A 23,817-nucleotide genomic window follows, 5' to 3' on the forward strand; every position below is an offset into this window, starting at 1 on the left:
CAACAGTACATTATAAACTGAGCTGTAGATAAATAAATAAAGATAAATAAAGATAAATAAATAAAATCAGCCACAATGATTTAAAGAAATAAAAACAAAACAAAAGATACTAATGAGGTTAGAGACAGCACTGTGACGTGGCCTGCAGGGGGCAGCACCGTGTGACGTGGTAACCTCCGGCCTGCAGGGGGCAGCACCGTGTGACGTGGTAACCTCCGGCCTGCAGGGGGCAGCAGTGCGGCCTTGGTGGCGCAAGGCTTCGGCGCGTCATGGCTTCTTCCAGCAGATCAGCTGTTGACAGCGGAGGAAGATGGCGGGCAGCCGGGAGGACCAGGACCTGTTCGACAGCATCCTGCTGGCCGATGAAAAGTGAGTTTTATTACCGGGCTTCTTCCGGCAGCAGTCTGTAGGACCACCGGGAACCGTCCTGTTCCACCAACCGGGTCAGTACCCGGTACTCGGTGCCCGGTACTTGGTCCTCGGTACTCGGTATCCGTCTCTGTCCAACAGCGGCAACATGTCTCTGTTCAGGTTCCGAGGAGACGGTTACCGGGAGGGCTTCGAGAGGGGGACCCGCCGGGGGCTGCAGGACGGCCGCAGACACGGGGCGTCCCACGGGGCCCGGCTGTCCTCGGAGGTGAGGAGACATCCGTGTCCTCTACATGAACTGTCTGTCTCCCTGTCTCACTGTCTCCTGTCCTCTGACAGATGTCCTTCTACCACGGTTTCTCCATCACCTGGAAATGTCTCCTCCAACATCACACAGACGTCAAATCCAAGTGAGTCTCACCTGCAGCGTCTCTGTCCTCCACGCTGTGTGTCTTCATGAGTGTTTATGTGTCTTCATGAGTGTTCATGTGTCTTCATGAGTGTTCATGTGTCTTCATGAGTGTTCATGCGTGTTCATGTGTCTTCATGTGTCTTCATGAGTGTTCATGTGTCTTCATGAGTGTTCATGCGTGTTCATGTGTCTTCATGAGTGTTCATGTGTCTTCATGTGTCTTCATGCGTGTTCATGCGTCTTCATGTGTGTTCATGTGTGTTCATGCGTCTTCATGTGTCTTCATGAGTGTTCATGCGTCTTCATGTGTGTTCATGTGTCTTCATGAGTGTTCATGAGTCTTCATGAGTGTTCATGTGTCTTCATGAGTGTTCATGAGTCTTCATGAGTGTTCATGTGTCTTCATGAGTGTTCATGTGTCTTCATGTGTCTTCATGTGTGTTCATGAGTGTTCATGTGTCTTCATGTGTCTTCATGTGTGTTCATGTGTCTTCATGTGTGTTCATGCGTCTTCATGCGTCTTCATGAGTGTTCATGCGTCTTCATGAGTGTTCATGTGTCTTCATGAGTGTTCATGTGTCTTCATGAGTGTTCATGTGTCTTCATGAGTGTTCATGAGTGTTCATGTGTCTTCATGAGTGTTCATGTGTCTTCATGAGTGTTCATGAGTGTTCATGTGTCTTCATGAGTGTTCATGAGTGTTCATGTGTCTTCATGAGTGTTCATGTGTCTTCATGAGTCTTCATGAGTGTTCATGTGTCTTCATGAGTCTTCATGAGTGTTCATGTGTCTTCATGAGTGTTCATGAGTGTTCATGTGTCTTCATGAGTGTTCATGTGTCTTCATGTGTGTTCATGTGTCTTCATGAGTGTTCATGTGTCTTCATGTGTCTTCGTGTGTCTTCATGAGTCTTCATGAGTGTTCATGTGTGTTCATGAGTGTTCATGTGTCTTCATGAGTGTTCATGTGTCTTCATGTGTCTTCATGAGTCTTCATGAGTGTTCATGAGTGTTCATGTGTCTTCATGAGTGTTCATGTGTCTTCATGAGTCTTCATGAGTGTTCATGTGTCTTCATGTGTGTTCATGAGTGTTCATGTGTCTTCATGTGTGTTCATGAGTGTTCATGTGTCTTCATGAGTCTTCATATGTGTTCATGTGTCTTCATGTGTGTTCATGCGTCTTCATGAGTGTTCATGTGTCTTCATGTGTGTTCATGAGTGTTCATGTGTCTTCATGAGTGTTCATGTGTCTTCATGTGTCTTCATGTGTCTTCATGTGTCTTCATGTGTGTTCATGCGTCTTCATGCGTCTTCATGAGTGTTCATGCGTCTTCATGAGTGTTCATGTGTCTTCATGAGTGTTCATGAGTGTTCATGTGTCTTCATGAGTGTTCATGAGTGTTCATGTGTCTTCATGAGTCTTCATGAGTGTTCATGAGTGTTCATGTGTCTTCATGAGTGTTCATGTGTCTTCATGAGTCTTCATGAGTGTTCATGTGTCTTCATGTGTGTTCATGAGTGTTCATGAGTCTTCATGTGTCTTCATGAGTGTTCATGTGTTCATGTGTCTTCATGTGTCTTCATGAGTGTTCATGTGTCTTCATGTGTGTTCATGAGTGTTCATGTGTCTTCATGAGTGTTCATGTGTCTTCATGAGTGTTCATGTGTCTTCATGAGTGTTCATATGTGTTCATGTGTCTTCATGAGTGTTCATGAGTGTTCATGTGTCTTCATGAGTCTTCATGAGTGTTCATATGTGTCTTCATGAGTGTTCATGTGTTCATGTGTCTTCATGTGTTCATGTGTCTTCATGAGTGTTCATGTGTCTTCATGAGTCTTCATATGTGTTCATGTGTCTTCATGAGTCTTCATGTGTTCATGTGTCTTCATGTGTCTTCATGAGTGTTCATGAGTGTTCATGTGTCTTCATGAGTCTTCATGAGTGTTCATGAGTGTTCATGTGTCTTCATGAGTCTTCATGAGTGTTCATGAGTGTTCATGTGTCTTCATGAGTCTTCATGAGTGTTCATATGTGTCTTCATGAGTGTTCATGAGTGTTCATGTGTCTTCATGAGTCTTCATGAGTGTTCATATGTGTCTTCATGAGTGTTCATATGTGTTCATGTGTCTTCATGAGTCTTCATGAGTCTTCATGAGTGTTCATATGTGTCTTCATGAGTGTTCATATGTGTTCATGTGTCTTCATGAGTCTTCATGAGTGTTCATATGTGTCTTCATGAGTGTTCATATGTGTTCATGTGTCTTCATGAGTCTTCATGAGTGTTCATGAGTCTTCATGAGTGTTCATGAGTCTTCATGAGTGTTCATGTGTCTTCATGAGTCTTCATGAGTGTTCATGTGTCTTCATGAGTGTTCATGTGTCTTCATGAGTCTTCATGAGTGTTCATGAGTGTTCATGTGTCTTCATGAATGTTCATGTGTGTTCATGAGTCTTCATGTGTCTTCATGAGTGTTCATGTGTCTTCATGTGTGTTCATGTGTCTTCAAGTGTCTTCATGTGTGTTCATGCGTGTTCATGTGTATTCATGTGTCTTCATGCCTGTTCATGTGTCTTCATGCGTGTTCATGTGTCTTCATGTGTCTTCATGCGTGTTCATGTGTCTTCATGTGTGTTCATACGTGTTCATGTGTCTTCATGCGTCTTCATGTGTGTTCATGTGTCTTCATGTGTGTTCATGCGTGTTCATGTGTCTTCATGCGTCTTCATGTGTCTTCATGTGTGTTCATGTGTGTTCATGCGTGTTCATGTGTCTTCATGTGTGTTCATGCGTGTTCATGTGTCTTCATGCGTCTTCATGTGTCTTCATGTGTGTTCATGTGTGTTCATGTGTCTTCATGTGTCTTCATGCGTGTTCATGTGTCTTCATGTGTGTTCATACGTGTTCATGTGTCTTCATGCGTCTTCATGTGTGTTCATGTGTCTTCATGTGTGTTCATGCGTGTTCATGTGTCTTCATGCGTCTTCATGTGTCTTCATGTGTGTTCATGTGTGTTCATGCGTGTTCATGTGTCTTCATGCGTCTTCATGTGTGTTCATTTGTCTTCATGTGTGTTCATGCGTGTTCATGAGTGTGCTGTAGGAAGCGTGTGAAGGCGCTGGAGTCTCTGCTGGTTCTGATCCACAACGTTCCTCTGGAGGATCCTCAGTCTGCCACGCTGCAGGAGAACATGGAGCGGCTGCGGGCCAAATTCAGACAGGTACTCTCCATGTATGTAGTGTGTTCACAGCTACTCTACATGTATGTAGTGTGTTCACAGGTACTCTCCATGTATGTAGTGTGTTCACAGGTACTCTACATGTATGTAGTGTGTTCACAGGTACTCTCCATGTATGTAGTGTGTTCACAGCTACTCTACATGTATGTAGTGTGTTCACAGGTACTCTCCATGTATGTAGTGTGTTCACAGCTACTCTACATGTATGTAGTGTGTTCACAGGTACTCTACATGTATGTAGTGTGTTCACAGGTACTCTCCATGTATGTAGTGTGTTCACAGCTACTCTACATGTATGTAGTGTGTTCACAGGTACTCTCCAACACTGCTGATGAGTCATCAACAATATAAAACAACATTCAGGGCAGGAAGCTCCAGTAAAAATAATTTAATTAGAATACAGTGAATTCATTTTAAAATTCAAAAAAATAAATCAACATTTCATAATTCAGCAGATTCAGCATTTTTAGTAAAAACTAAAGTTTTACTATTTACTACTTCATGTTGTTGTGTGCCTCTCTGATTGGTTCACGGTGTTGCAGTGATCTAACCTGTGCTGCTGTGCAGGTGTGCTCCATGCTGAGTGTCCCTGCTGACTTCAAAGACTTCATCAGGACAGCTGAGGGGACGTCGTTCTGAGTGCTGAGGAGGAGCAGCGCTGCAACCTGACGGAAGGGACGGACGTCACTGACATGTAGAGTCCTCAGTGGGAGGACACGATGGTGTGTCTCAGTCTCTGGACCGCTCCGACCAGAGGATGGGGACAGAGTGGATTTACTGCAGTGATACGGAGACACATGGAGACAGTCAGTGATCTGTGCAAGTTTAATGAAGTGATTATTTTGAGGTGCAAAGTAACTAAGTACATTTACTCCAGTAGGAATACATGTGGACAAGTAACACACAACAGGTGAAATACACACTGGTGTTACAACTGAACTGTAGTTTGAATAAAGGAACTTTTAGAAAGCAGGAACTGGACTGATTGTTCTCTTCTGTGTTTTTGTGGAGTTGTGTTGTTATGTTAGTGCTTTAGAAACAGACACACAAACATCACAACATTTCCATGTTCAGCTGGAATCCTTCTGCTTCTTCTTGCTGTTGGATGATGGACAGGAAAAACTTCTCCAACCATGTCTCCAAAAAAGTAGTGAAGCTGTTTAAAATGTAAATTAAAAACACAATGTGATGATTTGTAAATCATATAAACTCATGTTTAATATAAAATAGACCAAAGTCAACGTATCAAATGTTGAAACAGAGACATTTTATTGTTTTATAAAAAATATCTTCTCATGTTGAATCTGATGCAGCAACACGTCTCTATAAAGTTGTTCCAGGATCATGTTCACCACTGAGCTGCATCAACTCTTCTTTTAACAACACTCTGGAAACATTGGGGAACTGAGGAGACCAGTTTCTGGAGTTTTGAAAGTGAAATGTGGTCCCATTCTTGCCTGATAGAGGTTTTCAGCTGCTCAACAGTTCAGGGTCTCCTTTGTTGTATTGTTCATGTCCTGATGCTCCAGATGTTTTCAATGATTGACAGGTCTGGACTGCAGGAGGCCAGTTTATCAGCGGACTCTTCTACTAGAGAACCATGCTGTTGGAATACGTGCAGAATGTGGTTGGACGTTGTTCTGCTGAAATAAACAAGACCTTCCCTGAAAGAGACGTTGTCTGGATGGCAGCATATGTTGCTCCAAAACCTGAATATATCATTCAGCATTAATGCTTCCTTCCAGATGTTCAAGCTACCCATGCCATGTGCACTAATGCATCCCTGTACCATCACAGATGCTGGCTTTAGAACTGAGTGCTGATAACAAGCTGGATGGTCCCTCTCCTCTTTAACCTGGAGGATGCAGCGTCCATGATTTCCAAACAGAATCTCAGATTGTGATCCATCAGACCTCAGGACAGTTGTCCACTTCACCTCAGTCCATCTTCAATGATCTCGGTCCAGAGAAGGCGGCGGTGTTTCTGGATCATGTTTCTATCTGGTTTCTTCTTTGGAGAGTTTTAACAGCATTTGTGGACGCAGCGATGAACTGTGTTCACAGATGATGGTTTTCACAAGTGTTCCTGAGCCCATGCAGTGATTTCCACTCCAGAATAGTGTTTTTTTTAATGCAGTGCTGCCTGAGGGCCCGAAGATCACCACCATCCAATATTGGTTTCCAGCCTTGTCCCTTGTGTTCAGAGATTTCTCCAGATTCTCTGAATCTTTTAATGATATTATGAACCGTAGACGATGAAATCCACCAATTCTTTGTAGTTTTACGTTGAGGAACATTATTCTTAGATTGTTGCACTATTTTCCCAGGAGGTCTCTGTGCATGAGGAGGTGATGGGGATTCAGGAGATCTGCCCTCTGCCCCAGTGGTGGTCAGGTGATTATAACCAGTGTATCTGTCATTGAAACCAGGGGAGACAAATGTTAGTGAAACTTCAAGCATTTCTTGAAGACATAAAGGCCTGGATGATTATTTTTAAGGTTTTATTTCTCCTTTTATTTTGTAGGGTTTATTGTTCCTTTTATTTTGTAGGTTTCATTGTTCCTTTTATTTTGTAGGTTTTATTTCTCCTTTTATTTTTTAGGTTTCATTGTTCCTTTTATTTTGTAGGTTTTATTTCTCCTTTCATTTGGGAGGTTTATAAGTGAGATTTTTGTTGTTATTTTCTGGAGAAGTGAGATGTGTCAGTGAGGCTGCTGGATTTGGGCTTTCTACTGATGGGGGGCCACCGGTTCATGTTAAACAGTGTGTGTACATACTTTATGTACAGGGTGTGTACAGAGTGTGTGTATTTCACGACACAACAACGAAAAACAACAGCAGCAGCATCAGGAGGCACCAGAGAAGACCAGAGGGACGTTTTCAGCCTGTCAGCTGACCTGCTCCCTGTTTCTAAAGTCCTACTGACAATACAAAAAAAACGGGACTGTGTGTGTGTGTGTGTGTGTGTGTGTGTGTGTATATGTGTGTGTGTGTGTATGTGATTGTGTGTGTGTGTGTGTGTGTGTGTGTGTGTGTGTGTGTGTGTGTGTGTGTGTGCGCGCGCGCGTAGCAGCTGGTTCATGCAGTGTCGGGCAGCAGGTGAACGCTGTCTTCTGTCTTCTGTCTTCTGTCTTGCAGTCGGCAGCTTGTGAAGGAAACAGAAGAGAGGATGAGGGAGGCAGAGGGGGAGAGGGGTGACTCAGAGAGGCTGTGTTCAGTGTTTCAGTGTTTCATTTCGACTTTAAGTTACAAACAAACACAATTCAGAGGGTGATTGAGAGTAATTATTAAATAAAGAATCCAGAAAAGAAGAAAAGGAACAAATGGACTGAAGAGGAGGAAGAGGAAGAGTAATCACAGGAAGGGAAGGAAAAAAAGGAGGAGAGAGAAGCAGGAGGAGTGGAGACAAATGAAAAGGAAGAGCAGGAGGCAGAAGAGGAGGAGGAGGAGGGAATGATTTCTTTGAAAGAATGTGGAGGAATGTGGGGAGCAGGTGGTGAGTGGTGACATGAAAAGGAGCAGTGACAAATACAGCCGGCCTGAGGGGGGGGGGGGGTACAGTATTACAGCGTTGAAGTGTTGTAGTATTACAGTGTTGTAGTATTGGGGTGTTACAGTGTTGTAGTATTACAGTGTTGTAGTATTGGGGTGTTACAGTGTTGTAGTGTTACAGTGTTGTAGTGTTACCGTGTTATAGTGTTACCGTGTTATAGTGTTACAGTGTTGTAGTGTTGGTGTGTTACAGTGTTGTAGTGTTGTAGTGTTGGTGTGTTACAGTGTTGTAGTGTTACAGTGTTGTAGAGTTGGTGTGTTACAGTGTTGTAGTGTTGTAGTGTTGGTGTGTTACAGTGTTGTAGTGTTGGTGTGTTGGTGTGTTACAGTGTTGTAGTGTTGTAGTGTTGGTGTGTTGGTGTGTTACAGTGTTGTAGTGTTGTAGTGTTGGTGTGTTACAGTGTTGTAGTGTTACAGTGTTGTAGAGTTGGTGTGTTACAGTGTTGTAGTGTTACAGTGTTGTAGTGTTGGTGTGTTACAGTGTTGTAGTGTTACAGTGTTGTAGAGTTGGTGTGTTACCGTGTTGTAGTATTGGGGTGTTACAGTGTTGTAGTGTTACAGTGTTGTAGTGTTACCGTGTTGTAGTGTTACAGTGTTGTAGTGTTGGTGTGTTACAGTGTTGTAGTGTTGGTGTGTTACAGTGTTGTAGTATTGGGGTGTTACAGTGTTGTAGTGTTGGTGTGTTACAGTGTTGTAGTATTGGGGTGTTACAGTGTTGTAGTGTTGCAGTGTTGTAGTGTTACCGTGTTGTAGTGTTGGTGTGTTACAGTGTTGTAGTGTTACAGTGTTGTAGAGTTGGTGTGTTACAGTGTTGTACTGTTGTAGTGTTACAGTGTTGTAGTGTTGGTGTGTTACAGTGTTACGGTGTTAGTGATACAGTGTTGTAGAGTTGGTGTGTTACAGTGTTGTACTGTTGTAGTGTTACAGTGTTACAGTGTTAATGCTACAGTGTTGTAGTGTTACAGTGTTGTAGAGTTGGTGTGTTACAGTGTCGTACTGTTGTAGTGTTACAGTGTTGTAGTGTTGGTGTGTTACAGTGTTACGGTGTTAGTGATACAGTGTTGTAGAGTTGGTGTGTTACAGTGTTGGAGTGTTACAGTGTTACAATGTTGCAGTGTTGCAGTGTTGCAGTGTTACAGTGTTGTAGTGTTGTAGTGTTACAGTGTTGTAATGTTAGTGTTGTACTGTTGCAGTGTTATAGTGCAACTATGTTACAGTGTTGTAGTGTTGCACTGTTACAGTTTTGCAGTGCTACATACTTGTTCTTGTGTACTGTACCTGTTCAGTACTGGACAGTGTTGCGTGCAACATGACAATATGTGATCTATGAATGACTGGTGGAGGACTAAAGCTGAATATTTCTATCAAACCAGTATTGATCAGAGTGCAGCAGCAGAGAGGACCTGCCCCGCCTCCCTGTGTGTGATGTGGGCGGCTTAGAAAACACACTTACCTGTGACAGGACCAGAATAGTTCATTACATGTCAGATAAGTGTGAGTTGGGAGTGAACAGTGAGCAACTCCACTTTCAGGTTCACTGCAGACTGCATGTGAACACTGAGCAGCAGCCAGAGTCCCATCTGATCTCACTTTGACACAGCTCCTCCCCTCCACCTGCACATTTATAAAACTGATTCTTGAAGGGATGATCCAGCTTCATTTGAGTTTTAGAATTCTGTCCATGAAGAACTGCGTCTCTCCTCTGCAGGAGCTGCAGTTCCTCCACTGGAGATGTAGAACAACATGCAGCTCCTGAAGTCAGCAGCAGATCTACGTCGGTCTGTGTTCTGTAGCAACCCAACATATACGAGGACAGAAGTTCACAGAAGTGTGTGTGTGTGTGTGTGTGTGTATGTGTGTGTGTATGTGTGTGTGTGTGTGTGTGTGTGTGTGTGATTGTGTGTGTGTGTGTGTGTGTGTGTGTGTGTGTGTGTGTGTGTGTGTGTGTGTGTGTGTGTGTGTGTATGTGATTGTGTGTACATATGTGTGTGTGTGTGTGTGTGTGTGTGTGTGTGTGTGATTGTGTGTGTGCTGAGGCTCTTTGTCTGCTGCTGGCTCTGGCAGGCCTGTGGGAAAGGATTAGACTTTCACGCCTTTTCCTCCACACTGAAGCCCCATCAAAGACATTCCTTGCATAACAAATCAATGAGTACTGTCACACAGACACAGACACACACACACACACACACACACACACACACACACACACACACACACACACACACACACACACACACACACAATCACATACACACACACACACATATACACACACACACACACACACACACACACACACACACACACACACACACACACACTCCTGTTTCATTAGCCAAACAATAACTTTCAGGTTTCAGATAGAACCTCCTTGTTCTCCTTAAATGTGGGCAGGAGGAAATTAGCACGATGAAAAGTTCAAACAAAACTATTTGTAGCAGAACATTAAAAACAAAATCAACATGAACTCATCTCTCATTGGAGTATAAGTGTGTCTGAGTGTGTGTCTGAGTGTGTGTCTGAGTGTGTGCTGCTGCTTGTGAGTGTTTAATTCAATAGTTATAGATCATATAACTGTATTTGATCAGCAGGAGAATCATTGTGCTGGTTTCACACTAAATGAGACAGGGTGAAGCGAACAGCGTCGGACAGCCGACTGCACAAGGTCCACAACAAACCTCAGGAAGGATCGGAACCACAAACTACTTTTGCCAACATGTAAGCCAAAGTCACGCTGCGGTGGCCAATCACAGCCTGGGAATCAGCCACCGTTCTGAAGCCTCTAGTTCAGATGCTGCTTGTTTTGGAGCCAGAAGTGACCTTTATTTGGATGAGCTGGGGGAAATGAGGGGAGGATCCGAGGACACTAGCCCCACCCACTTATAGCAGAAACCTGACTGTACCTCAGGCCTGTCAATCAAACAGACACGCCCCCAAACATGCTGCTTTTTGAGGCCTAATATCTAATGAATGACGGATTATTTTCAGATGGACCTCCAGAAAACTAAAGAGTGACTTCGGCATATGACAAAATAATTACTTTCTTTTTCATGACAGAAGTTTAATGTGAGTCTATGGAGCCTTTTTAGAGCCTGCTGCTAGTGGCCATTGTTGGTATTGCAGTTTAAGACTCACTCAGGAGTTACTGATCCTGCTGACCTTGTTGTCAATGACAGCAGCTCAGTTTTAGATTTCATAATGTGAGTGTTGCTCAGGTCTGTGGACCAGCAGCTTTCATAGTTCCTGGATCCAGACTAGTTCTCACAGCTGAGCGGTTCTTCAAGGTCACGTCATCAGCTTCACTATTAGTGTCCATCCATCCATCCATCCATCATCTTCCACTTATCCGGGTCGGGTTGTGGTGGCAGCAGTCAAGCAAGCTGACCCAGACTTCCCTCTCCCCCACAACATCTTCCAGCTCATGCTGGGGGTTCCCGAGGCGTTCCCAGGCCGGCCGGGAGATATAATCCTCCAGATGTCCTGGGTCTTCCCTGGGGTCTCCTGTCTCCTGCAACACTACCACTGTAACACTCCCATTAGTTTTCAATCCTGATTGAAATCTGTTTTCACTAGCATCTCCAGATAAGGCTCAATTTAATTTGATGACATTTTCTCGAGTATTATTTACTGCTCATGTTTATCCTTGTTTTATCTTTCAATGTTTCAAGTCTGATTGAATTGTGTTTGATGTTGTGCAGCACCTTCTTAAATTTAAATGTGCAATATAAATAAAACTTGCCTCCTGCCTTCAAGAAGGAAAGTTGAAAAGTTGAGTGAAGATTAAAAATAACAACAACTGGTGGAACATCTGACAATTAATGATGTTACCATGGCAACAGATCAGTAACAAAAATAATGTTCCTCAACGTAAAACTACAAAGAATTAGTGGATTTCATCGTCTACGGTTCATAATATCATTAAAAGATTCAGAGAATCTGGAGAAATCTCTGAACACAAGGGACAAGGCTGGAAACCAATATTGGATGGTGGTGATCTTCGGGCCCTCAGGCAGCACTGCATTAAAAACACACTATTCTGGAGTGGAAATCACTGCATGGGCTCAGGAACACTTGTGAAAATCATCGTCTGTGAACACAGTTCATCGCTGCGTCCACAAATGATGTTAAAATTCTCCAAAGAAGAAACCAGATAGAAACATGATCCAGAAACACCGCCGCCTTCTCTGGACCGAGATCATTGAAGATGGACTGAGGTGAAGTGGACAACTGTCCTGAGGTCTGATGGATCACAATCTGAGATTCTGTTTGGAAATCATGGACGCTGCATCCTCCAGGTTAAAGAGGAGAGGGACCATCCAGCTTGTTATCAGCTCAGTTCTAAAGCCAACATCTGTGATGGTACAGGATGCATTAGTGCACATGACATGGGTAGCTTGAACATCTGGAAGGAAGCATTAATGCTGAATGATATATTCAGGTTTTGGAGCAACATATGCTGCCATCCAGACAACGTCTCTTTCAGGGAAGGTCTTGTTTATTTCAGCAGAACAACGTCCAACCACATTCTGCACGTATTCCAACAGCATGGTTCTCTAGTAGAAGAGTCCGCTGATAAACTGGCCTCCTGCAGTCCAGACCTGTCAATCATTGAAAACATCTGGAGCATTAGGACATGAACAATACAACAAAGGAGACCCTGAACTGTTGAGCAGCTGAAAACCTCTATCAGGCAAGAATGGGACCACATTTCACTTTCTAAACTCCAGAAACTAGTCTCCTCAGTTCCCAAAGGTTTCCAGAGTGTTGTTAAAAGAAGAGTTGATGCAGCTCAGTGGTGAACATGATCCTTCCTCAGCGTGACGCAGAAAAACTCATTCATGTGTTTGTTACTTCTAGACTAGATTATTGTAATTCCTTGTTGTTAGGATGTCCAAATTACTCATTAAAAACCTGCAGCTGATCCAAAATGCTGCAGCAAGAGTACTGACGGGATTTATCAAGAGAGATCATATTTCTCCAGTTGTATCTTCTCTTCACTGGCTTCCTGTGAAATCAAGAATAGAATTTAAAGTTCTCTTGATGACTTACAAAGCTCTACATGACCAGGCTCCATCATATCTTAGAGATCTTATAGAACCATATAATCCCAGCAGAGCACTTCTCTCTCAGTACGCTGGTCTACTTGTGGTTCCTAGAGTTTCCAGAAGTAGAATGGGAGGCGGAGCTTCAGTTTTCAGGCTCCTCCCCTGTGGAACCAGCTCCCAGTTTGTGTTGGAGGGGCAGAAACCCTCTCTAGCTTTAAGATTAGACTCAAAACGTTCCTTCTTGATAAAGCCTATAGTTAGAGCTGGCTCAGGTAGACCTGAACCAACCCTTAGTTATGCTGTTATAGGCCGAGGCTGCTGGAGGACCTCGTTACATGCTGAGCTTCTTTTCTTTCCTCCTACTCTTTAACTGACTCATACCTCACCATCTTCTTCTCTCCCATAGTTTCTTATTATTATCTGTTGTCTCCATTCAGTTCCTTCACTCGTGTAGTTTCTGTTCTTTCTTTTCCAGATGTTCCGTCATGGAGCTGCATGTCTCTGCTCTGTGATTGTCGTCTCCACCAACAGTTCTTCTCTTCTATCTCTATGCTGTCCTTTTCTCTCTCTGCTCTCCTCTCACCCCAACCGGTCGAGGAAGATGCTCCACCCACCTCTGATCCTGGTTCTGTTAACAGATGCTCCGCCCACCTCTGATCCCGGTTCTGTTAACAGATGCTCCACCCACCTCTGAGCCCGGTTCTGTTAACAGATGCTCCGCCCACCTCTGATCCCGGTTCTGTTAACAGATGTTCTCCACCTCTGATCCCGGTTCTGTTGACAGATGCTCCGCCCACCTCTGATCCCGGTTCTGTTGACAGATGCTCCGCCCACCTCTGATCCCAGTTCTGTTAACAGATGCTCCACCCACCTCTGATCCCGGTTCTGTTAACAGATGTTCTCCACCTCTGATCCCGGTTCTGTTGACAGATGCTCCGCCCACCTCTGATCCCGGTTCTGTTAACAGATGCTCCACCCACCTCTGATCCCGGTTCTGTTGACAGATGCTCCACCCACCTCTGATCCCGGTTCTGTTAACAGATGTTCTCCACCTCTGATCCCGGTTCTGTTGACAGATGCTCCGCCCACCTCTGATCCCGGTTCTGTTGACAGACGCTCCACCCACCTCTGAGCCCGGTTCTGTTAACAGATGCTCCGCCCACCTCTGATCCCGGTTCTGTTAACAGATGTTCTCCACCTCTGATCCCGGTTCTGTTAACAGATGCTCCACCCACCTCTGATCCCGGTTCTGTTAACAGATGTTCTCCACCTCTGAGCCTGGTTCTGTTAACAGATGCTCCACCCACCTCTGATCCCGGTTCTGTTAACAGATGCTCCACCCACCTCTGATCCCGGTTCTGTTAACAGATGCTCCGCCCACCTCTGATCCCGGTTCTGTTAACAGATGTTCTCCACCTCTGAGCCTGGTTCTGTTAACAGATGCTCCACCCACCTCTGATCCCGGTTCTGTTAACAGATGCTCCACCCACCTCTGATCCTGGTTCTGTTAACAGATGTTCTCCACCTCTGATCCTGGTTCTGTTAACAGATGTTCTCCACCTCTGATCCCGGTTCTGTTAACAGATGTTCTCCACCTCTGATCCTGGTTCTGTTAACAGATGTTCTCCACCTCTGATCCTGGTTCTGTTAACAGATGTTCTCCACCTCTGATCCCGGTTCTGTTAACAGATGTTCTCCACCTCTGATCCTGGTTCTGTTAACAGATGTTCTCCACCTCTGATCCTGGTTCTGTCGGAGGTTTCTTCCTGTTAAAGGATGTTTTTCTTCCCTCTGTTGGAGGTTTTTCTCCCTTAAAGAGGAGTTTTTTCCTCCTAGTTTATGTGGGAATTGTTGAATTGTTGGTTTCTCTGTATAATATTGTAAAGTTCTGATGTAAGGACTTTAATGTGTTAAGTGCCATGAAATAACCTTTGTTGTGATTTGGTGCTATAGAAATAAAGTTGAATTGAATTGAATCCTGGAACAACTTTATAGAGACGTGTTGCTGACATCAGATTCAAAATGAGAAGAGTTTTAATTTACATTTTACACAACTTTTTTGGAAACAGGATTACAATTTATTTGACTTTAATTGAACTGAAATGAAGTGAAGAGGATGATTGATGATGATTCAGCCTCAGACTGAGGGTCAGCCCTGTTTGTGGTGCAGCTGTTTCATGACAATCTGAAATGTGTTCCATTATTTTCACCATCACATAATCTTCTGGTGAAGTTTTCTCTCCAGTTAATCAGCTGGTCTGAACACCTGCTGGATAAATGTTCTGTCAGCTTTGGTCTGAAGGTCTTTCCTGTTCTCTTTAAAATGCCTGACATGTTTGGTCATCAGCAGCTCAGTCACGTTTTATTGTTTACAGAACCAGCCTACTGATTTTATAGAACCACATTGCATTATGGGTAAATAGATTGTGGGTATGGAGCGTGGAGCGGTGTATGAATCTACTGCTCAAAAGGAACATACTTCTGTGTGAGTCGTGTGCTGAAGCACTCAGCTGTCATCAGAAGTAACTCTTCATGTATGAGATGTGGTTCTGTGAAGTGTGAGGGGACACGGTCCGTCCCGTCTCCTCTGGGACAGACCAGCAGTTGACTGTGATGTCATCACCATGGCAGCAGGTGAGCTGCAGGTGAGATGTTCAGCATCATCATCTCCTCACAGAAACACACGGCCACTCCTCCGTCTAATTCATGTTTTTATTGTGTTGTTGACACAAAGATGAACACACCGTCCGTCCCAGTCGAAGGAAACTGGTTGAAGTAGAACTGTGTGGAATGATTTGTGGAATCTGAACAAAGACAGTCTATGGCTTACCGAGCACGACACTGGATCTATTTACAACGTCCAATCAACTCACTGGCAGGTGGAACAGTGGAGCAAAAAGCCTTTTCTCTTTCATAAATATAAAAAGGAGGGATAAAGGGGATAAAGTCTCTTTCAGCGAGACAGCTTAACACTCAACAGAGTTATACACATCCCATCTTCTGTTATGGCAGCAATGAGAGCGTGTCCTCCACCTCCAGCAGGTTAACACAGCTAGGAGGCTCTGAGGACAGGACACATACACGACCACCAATCACAGATCCATCTGGACTGTCACATGAGGTATTGTGGATCAAAGCATTTCTGTACATTGTCTCATTTTTCCTTGTTTTTGGAATAGTATGGAAAGTCATATGTTATTATCAACAAAAATGGATCACATAGAATCTACACAAAACAACAAATGAGGATGTCAATAACACAATTTTCTGAGAAAATTCTAGAATGGCAGTATATTGACATTTATATGTATAAAAAACAACCAAAATATAGCAGCAAACAACAGGAGAAAGCATCGTTTAATTCATTACATTTTTTGTCATATTTTTCTGTTTTTTTTTTTTTAACACGTAGCTGGAATTTATTTTCTATAGCAGCGGAATACAAGGAGTGTTTCTCTCCTACTCTATCCTTACTGTACAATCAGAAACCTAAACGCAGGCTTCCTACACAGCTTCACGTCCTCGCGCCTCCTCTCCGCTCTGAAGACGGCTCCTCGCTCCTCTTCCTGTTGAAGTGGACGTGAACTTGCCGTCCTGTGTAGGAGCCCCGATGAGCTCTACAGCAGTGAGACCACCTGGCAGGTGAGCCTTCACCCCTCCGTACTGTCGCCACCTGCTTTCAGGCGAGTCCCCAAGAAACGCAGCCACGTCCTTTAGGTTTGTGCAAAATCACATCATAGTCTCTCATCTCTCCTTTCTGCTGAGCTTCGTCCCGTCTCATCGTCCACGAGCAGCGTGGAGACGCTGTCCTGGTGACGCGGAGGCAGACGGGAGTTTTAGTCGGACGTGTTTCTGGACTGCAGGGCTGCTCTGGAGCAGACCGGCTCGCTGCCGACTTAAACGTCAGGAGGTGGAGCCTCGGTCGGTCTCTACAAAAATAAATAATCTGTTTTACTATATCAAAATAAAGCATTATTTTACCTTTAAAAATAATACTTCTTTTTACATTGAGCTCTGCAAGCTGACTTTAACTAAACCTACATTTCTGTCAGACATCAGAGCAGCTCTGCGCCGGGAAACACGGCTGAAGTCAAACTCTGATGTGAACGTGGATGGCAGTTACAGCCATCGGTCGGCCGGTCCGTCGGTCTGTCGGTCGGTCGGTCGGCCGGTCGGTCCGTCGGTCGGTCGGTCGGTCGGTCTGCCGGTCCGTCGGCTGGTCGGTCCATCAGCCGGTCAGTCGGCCGGTCGGCTGGTCGGTCCGTCGGCCGGTCGGTCGGTCTGTCGGTCGGTCGGTCGGTCCATCAGCCGGTCTGTCGGTCGGTCGGCTGGTCGGTCTGTCGGTCGGTCGGCTGGTCGGTCCATCAGCCGGTCAGTCGGCCGGTCGGCCCGTCGGCTGGTCGGTCGGTCTGTCGGTCGGCCGGTCTGTCGGTCTGTCGGTCGGCCGGTCTGTCGGTCTGTCGGTCCGTCGGCCGGTCGGTCGGTCGGTCTGTCGGTCGGTCGGTCTGTCGGTCGGTCGGTCGGCCGGTCTGTCGGTCGGTCGGTCTGTCGGTCGGCCGGTCTGTCGGTCGGTCGGTCTGTCGGTCGGTCGGTCCGGTTCTGTTCCCGCTGGATGAAGTGGATCCAGCTGTCTGCTCCTCTGACTCTCCGTCACCAAACCACTCCAGCTCAGAGCCTCCGTTCCTTTCTCATATTTCTTTACTAACTTTTACATCACTGTGATTTTTTTTCGTTGAGCCAGCGTCGCTGACCAAAAGTGCTTTTTTTTTTTTAGAAAACAAAGTTGGAATGGAATCAGGTGGAACTCCAGAGAACAGACTGGACCGCTCTGCTGCCGCTAGCATCGGCCGGGTTCATGGAGTCACAGATGAAAGACGCGATCAGCATCCGTCCGCATCCTAAAGACAGCATCGCACACTACAGGACACGCAGCTCGGAAGAGAGGACGAGACTAGCTGATGAAGAGGTCTACAACGATATACGATAAAGTGACTAAACATAAGCAAGCAGGGATACATGGAGGTCTGCACTACAGGACGTCCTCAGGATCAGACCTGAGGACAGACGACGACGACGACGACCTACTGGACACTTTGGGATGTTTTAGTAGGCAGCTGAGTCTGCAGCAATTTAAAGAGTCCTAGTTTAATAAGAGAGGGAATAAAAACAAAAATCTGCCTCTGAGGCTCCGCCCCCGCAGCTCATCATACTACTTTGTCTCCGGTCCGTGTCTGTAGTGTTCGTTTCAGGGGACACGTGTGACGTGGGGTATGTTGCATGGCGGGCAGGGGGCGCTGTGTCTCGTCACGGCGGCCCTATTGGACAGCGGTCTTTTTAGTGACATGTCGGCCATGATTGCAGCCCACCCTGAGGGAGGAGGAGGAAGAGGAGGAGGAGGAGGAGGGGAGGCTGAGTTCAGACGAGGCCCCCCCCTCCCCGGTCCACCCGTCACCACCCTGATGACAACTCTCCCTCCATCATCGAGTCATCGTGCGACGCGACGGCCGGTCGCCTCATATGTTGATGTCTCTGACGTCCGTGGGCGTGCAGGACAGGTCCACGTCCTCGTCCACGCGTTTGGTCTCCGTGCTGCTGTGCTGCTGCGCCTGCCGCAGACTGGACTCCAGCAGAGACTCGATCTGCTCCTGACACGACCGCAAGCAGTCCTGCAAGCACACAACCAGTCAGACAACACTCAACAGACCCGCCGGCTCACGCTCAGAGGGAGGGGGGGGCGTGGTTCATACCGGGTCACTGCGGATGACCTGCGACAGGAAGTTGGTGAGGTTCTGGGAGGACAAGGAGGTGTCCTGGCTCTTCAGGTAGAGACCCTGAACCGCTGCCACCACGCTGCCCGCTGCCACCATGGACGGAGGACTGGCGATGAAGTTTACATCTGTGGAGACAGAAGAGGAAGGTCAGGACCGATATGATCTAATCTACAGCCTCATGGTTTATTCTGAAATATGAACTACTGATGAGAACCCAGCAGAACCTCCCCACGGTCACAATACAAGGAATCCGGTTGAAGTGGGTCCTCCACCGGGCTGAGGAGTTCTTAGCTACATGACAGGTTCCACAGAACTAACTGTAGACCACCTGTCAGCACATACATGTTCTAAACTTCTATGTGATCAAACACGAGGTCCATGTCCCACCTGTAGCACAGAGGGCCACAAAGGTCTGGGCGTGTTTCCTGAGGATCTGCTTGGTGGATGGGTAGATCTTCAGCTTGGACAGGAAGTGCTCGATGAAGTCGTGAGGCGTGACCGAAGCCAGGTCCCACTTCAGCTTGTTGAGAACCAGCAGCTCCATTTGCTGTGGACGGACCAGACCAGAGCATTCAGTCACACTGCAGCACCCCCCACCCCCACCACCACCCCCAGATTTACTCTCTGACTACCTTCAGGTGTTTATTTCTTCTGTCTCTGAAATATTCATCAGTTTTCAACTTTTTAAAAACAGATTCTTTAATTAACAGATGGTATGAAAACACAGAAAGCACTCCGTCGGGGAGCGTGCGCCTCCTGCTCATGTAAATGTGACGGGGTGAAGGAGCTCCACATCACCGTCCTCCCATGGAGGAAGAGTGTGACCGGAGCCTGCACCTCTGCCCTGCGGCCACTAGGTGTCGCTGTGAGTCGGTGTTTCCTTGGCAGTCACTGGGACCATTCATGAAACGAGGCCTCCAGTCACCATGGGAGAGTCACAGGCAGCCATTCAGCGCTGCCGCACATTTCTACGTGTTCGCCTTCAGCCTCAGAATCCATCAATTCATTTTCAATAATCGATATGTTGTAACCATGGCGACCCCGACCCACCACACCACACCACACCACCTGCACACGCTGTCTTCTGTGTGTGCCCTCCTGCATGCTGCTCATGTATGTGTTATGCAACATCCATGAAGTGAATTACCAGCAGCTCTCCGGGCTGGACAGAGTTGTCCGTGTAGATGCAGAGTTTCTCGGCCGTGAGAGGAACCGTCTCCTTCATCTTGGATGCTAGAAACATGCACGTGGCTCCCAGCAGCTGCAGCCGTGTTTTCCTGGTGGCCTCCACTGATAAAAATCTGTCCAAATAGTTCATAGCCAGCGGAAAGACCTCCTCCTCACACTTCTGTTCCTCGCAGACCTGAGAGGTGAGAAAGGAGTTTAGTTTGTTGCAGGCTGGAAGAAAATTACCCCATTCATATGCATTATAAAGCCCCCTCCACCCCGCCCCCACCCCCTGGCTCTCAGTGTTAATCCGTGCACAGCTGTTTGCATTCAGGAGCCGCAGGGCCCCAACCGGCCCCAACGAAATCACACGAAATTCAACCCTTTCTTTTAATTTGATTGGAGTTCCGCCTTTAAATGTCTTCAAGAGTTTTATTTTGAAGTTCCCCATGAAGTCCAAATCAACTGCGAGCTGTTTGTGAGTGAAGCAGAGATGAAAACAGTCGGGAATTAGTTTGCAGTCAGTTCTGACGGAGACACAAAGGTGGCGTCGATGCAAGTTTCACTCTAATTTCAACTTCGTCATCTTTTCAAAAAATATTTAGAAATATTTAAAAATTACCAGGCTGCGTGAAAACAGCATGTAAATGATCCTCATCCAATTCCTGATCGGATGGGGACCTCATTTGTCGAATTGCGGTTGGTGTGAATTAAATAGAAATAATTTCCCAGACGAGGCTGCTTCACGTGCTGCAGCCGACACTTCGCGGCCGCCCGACGCACCGCTTCACAAATTAATAAGAAATATACAGCGACAAAGGATTCGATCCAAAACTCCATGTAAATGTGAGAAAACATCTAAACTATCAAACCCGACTGTTAAACTTCATTTATTATGTCTGCACGTTGAAATAATTTCGGTTTTTGTCGGGCAGCAGCAGCGGCTCCGGCGGCGGACCAAACTTCACCGGCTCGTGTGAACGGAGCGGCCGCTGGCCGCCGCTGGGGAGCCGTCTCTCGACATCCAGCCATTTCTGCCCCATTTAATCCACTTATTGTCATTATTGTTCGTATTATAGATTTTTTATGACATTTAATTCCCCCTCGTATACGACAACAAAGATGGCGCGTAATACTGGCACGGGCCGGACTGCATACGTGTACATTGCTGTTATTTTGGAATATTTTCCTCCTCCACTAACATGCCATTACCTCCAGAAAAATATATCGGAGTATATTTTCAATATAAAAGGTGTTCCTGGAGGGAAGTGAGCGCGACTGTGGCCGATAAAGGCTCTCCGCGTGGCCGAAGGACCACCCAGCACTCGTCGGGACGTACTGTCCACCGCCTTTATGTAACATGCCGAGAAGAAGCACACATGAAGCTCTCCGGCTCCAAACTTCCCCACCGAGGCCGGAGAGAGGAGCTTCAAGTGGACACAGACCGCCGACAGCCGGCAGCAGAAGTTTCAGTAAACCCACCTCCAGCATCCAGGTGGCCACGATCTTCCTCATCTTAGGAACGATGTCCTTCTGCACACACTTGAAGTAGTTGGGAGACGGAAGGTAGTTCTCCTCCGCCTTCAGCATGGTGTGCAGGACCCGGTCGGTGAGCAGGTTCACGTCCTGGTAGGCTCTCCTGATGGAGTCCACCTCGCAGCACAGCAGCTGGTCCTCCATGGTTCTGGTGCCGGGAGATTCGGTGACCCGCCGGTGTGCCGCGCCGTTAAAACGTCCCCGGTAAGAGCTCGGAGCGCTGAAGCTACTTTCAACCACTTTCTTGTCGCTACGCTGCTGCCGCCGCGTGCTGCTGTTCCTCCGGTGTGCGCGAGCCCTCTGAGGATCACACCGCTTCACCCTGCGAGACAAAAACCCCTGCCTCGTGCGCACCAACGCGCACGCGGACGAGCGCGTACGCACACACAAAGGTTGTTGGTGAGCGCGCGCCAGGGAGCAAGGAGGAGGTGCGCGCGATGACGTCAGCTGTTATTAAGGGGGTCGGGATCAAAGAGATAAGCAGTCTGCTAGGGAGCGCGCGAGGAAGGGATTCTATTATATACATATATATAAGGAAAGAGAGCGCGAGGGGAAGCCCCCTCCCCCCTCCTCCTCCTATAGCTGCTAGCTTCTGAGCAGGAGGTGGGGGGTCTGGGGGACGTCTGTCCCCGGTAGTGGAGGGGGGGGGGGGTGGCTCTCGAAGTCGGTAGGGGGCGGTAACGGCCTGCAGCCCTCCTCTCTCCTTCCTCTGGCTCTGTGGGACTGAATGAAAGCAAACATGAGGTGAGCACATGGGACAATAGTGAAACACTGCTTTATTCATTCACCCCAGAGGACAGAGGATTGGGGACAGGGGACAGACACTGGGTCCCATAGACACTGTGTACAGGATCATCTCGGAGGTCTCACCTGGAGCACACCTGAGAGGAAGCTCACTTTTAACTCAGAGATCCAGTTGTGATCTGTTTGTACAGTGAAGCATCAACATGAAGCTCCTGATTTAAAGTCTGTAGTGAGAACTTTAACCTCCGGGTGGAACTACACAGGTCCATATGTATATATAATATATGCAATATAATATATGCATATATAATATATGTATATATAATGTATGTATATATAATGTATGTATATATAATGTATGCATATATAATGTATGTATATATAATGTATGCATATATAATGTATGCATATATAATATATGTAATGTATGTATATATAATATATGTATATATAATATATGTATATATAATATATGTATATATATGTGTATATGTATGTGTAATATATGTATATTCAATATATGTATATGTAACATATGTATATATGGTATGTGTAATATATGTATATTCAATATATATATATGTAGTATATTTATACATAGTATACATATATGTAATATATGTATATCTAGTATAATATATGTATATATAATATATGTATATGTAATATATGTATATATAGTATATATGTATATATAGTATATATGTATATATAATATATGTATATGTCCCTAAATGAAACCTGCAGTGTGATGATGTCACATTTACCTAAAAATCAATCAACAAATCAATAATGTCTCTTTCGACTGAAGAAAAGTTGGAGTGTAAATAGAAAAGTTTAAAGACTCTCTCTCTCTCTCTCACACACACACACACACACACACACACACACACACACACACACACACACACACACACACACACAGGAGGAGGCTGGAGTTGCACCAATGGGAGGAATTGCTGTTACTAGGCAGATGTTGGTGTAACTTCTCATGTGGGGAAAAGTTCAGAGCTCTGGAGAAGTTGACTTTGTTATTGACAACTAAAATCAAAGTCCTGCGAGACACACACACACACACACACACACACACACACACACACACACACACACACACACACACACGTTGTGTTGTCATGTGCTGCTTCATTGATCAGAGAAGTTTTGGAGGCTGACCAGAGGACTTTGGGACATCAGAAGTGTGCTGCAGCTGCTCCTGTCGTCCTGTGTCCATCTGCTCAGGTTCAAACCCAAACATGTAAATTGTCCACATTTTATTTCAGTTTGGATGTGAATTGAAGCTTTACACATTCCTGGAATTCCTGGCTGGGCTGCTGGACTACCGTAATACCTGCAGGGGGGAGTCCCTCCACAACACGGCTCCTCTGTTTGATGGGAGCAATAAAACACTAAAGATTCTACTGTTTGAAGTCCAGATTCAACCTCAGTTTATATCTTTAACACAATAAATCTTTTACCTGCTGACAACTTTACTTTAGAAAACTTTGAGCTATGATTCGTTCACATGTTCCTAAAACTCTTGAACATGTTTGTATAGTTTTCTTTTATGATTCCTGCTTCCTAGCTGAACCTCCCTCCACTAAAATATGAAATAATATTGCAGCCTCCTTCCCCTTCAGAGGCCCTTCTGTTGCCCTCATACCGTTTTACACTCTTTTAGGACTCGTGTGTGTGTGTGTGTGTGTGTGTGTGTGTGTGTGTGTGTGTGTGTGTCACATGAAACTTCTTGTAACTTTAGGATTTGATTTTAACATGAGGTTTGTAAATGATGTGTTATAAAAGCTGAGTGTGTCTCCTCCTGATGCTTGTCCCTCTGCCTGCTGCATGCTGGGAGCTCAGCGGCCTCCTGCAGCAGATAGGGGCTTTCTGAGGGAAACAAAGGGAAGTGGAACATGTGACTTTTGCTGTGAGGCTCTTCTAGCAGCGTTATGGTAAGGAGGGAGGGAGGGCCGGTTAAAGGGACAGTG

General features: G+C 45.8%; 2 protein-coding genes across 5 annotated transcripts; one reads left to right on the top strand and one right to left on the bottom strand.

Moving 5' to 3' along the window:
- Nucleotides 1-256: 256 nt before the first annotated feature.
- lto1 (LTO1 maturation factor of ABCE1) lies at nt 257-4,994 on the top strand. Of its 4 annotated transcripts, none has more exons than XM_069177936.1 (5): nt 257-369; nt 532-637; nt 709-779; nt 3,870-4,000; nt 4,586-4,994. In XM_069177936.1, exons 1-5 carry the CDS (start codon nt 270-272, stop codon nt 4,655-4,657), a joined length of 480 nt encoding a protein of 159 aa, XP_069034037.1. In that variant the 5' UTR covers nt 257-269; the 3' UTR covers nt 4,658-4,994. The 4 variants fall into 4 exon arrangements, with proteins under 4 accessions (XP_069034037.1, XP_069034038.1, XP_069034039.1 ...); XM_069177937.1 differs by having other exon boundaries at nt 3,873-4,000; XM_069177938.1 differs by having other exon boundaries at nt 263-369; nt 3,883-4,000.
- Nucleotides 4,995-15,312: 10,318 nt separating this feature from the next.
- Nucleotides 15,313-21,521, bottom strand: ccnd1 (cyclin D1). The gene is made up of 5 exons (XM_069177934.1): nt 21,035-21,521; nt 19,533-19,748; nt 18,773-18,932; nt 18,362-18,510; nt 15,313-18,280 (listed from the first exon to the last, which is right to left on the bottom strand). The coding sequence occupies exons 1-5, from the start codon at nt 21,230-21,232 to the stop codon at nt 18,128-18,130; spliced, it is 876 nt and encodes a 291-aa protein (XP_069034035.1). The 5' UTR covers nt 21,233-21,521; the 3' UTR covers nt 15,313-18,127.
- Between the last annotated feature and the right edge of the window lie 2,296 nt (nt 21,522-23,817).

Source organism: Embiotoca jacksoni, unplaced genomic scaffold, assembly GCF_022577435.1.
Source record: "Embiotoca jacksoni isolate LCO1_2020_lvr unplaced genomic scaffold, fEmbJac1.0.p SCAF_79, whole genome shotgun sequence".
NCBI classification, from domain to species: domain Eukaryota; kingdom Metazoa; phylum Chordata; class Actinopteri; family Embiotocidae; genus Embiotoca; species Embiotoca jacksoni.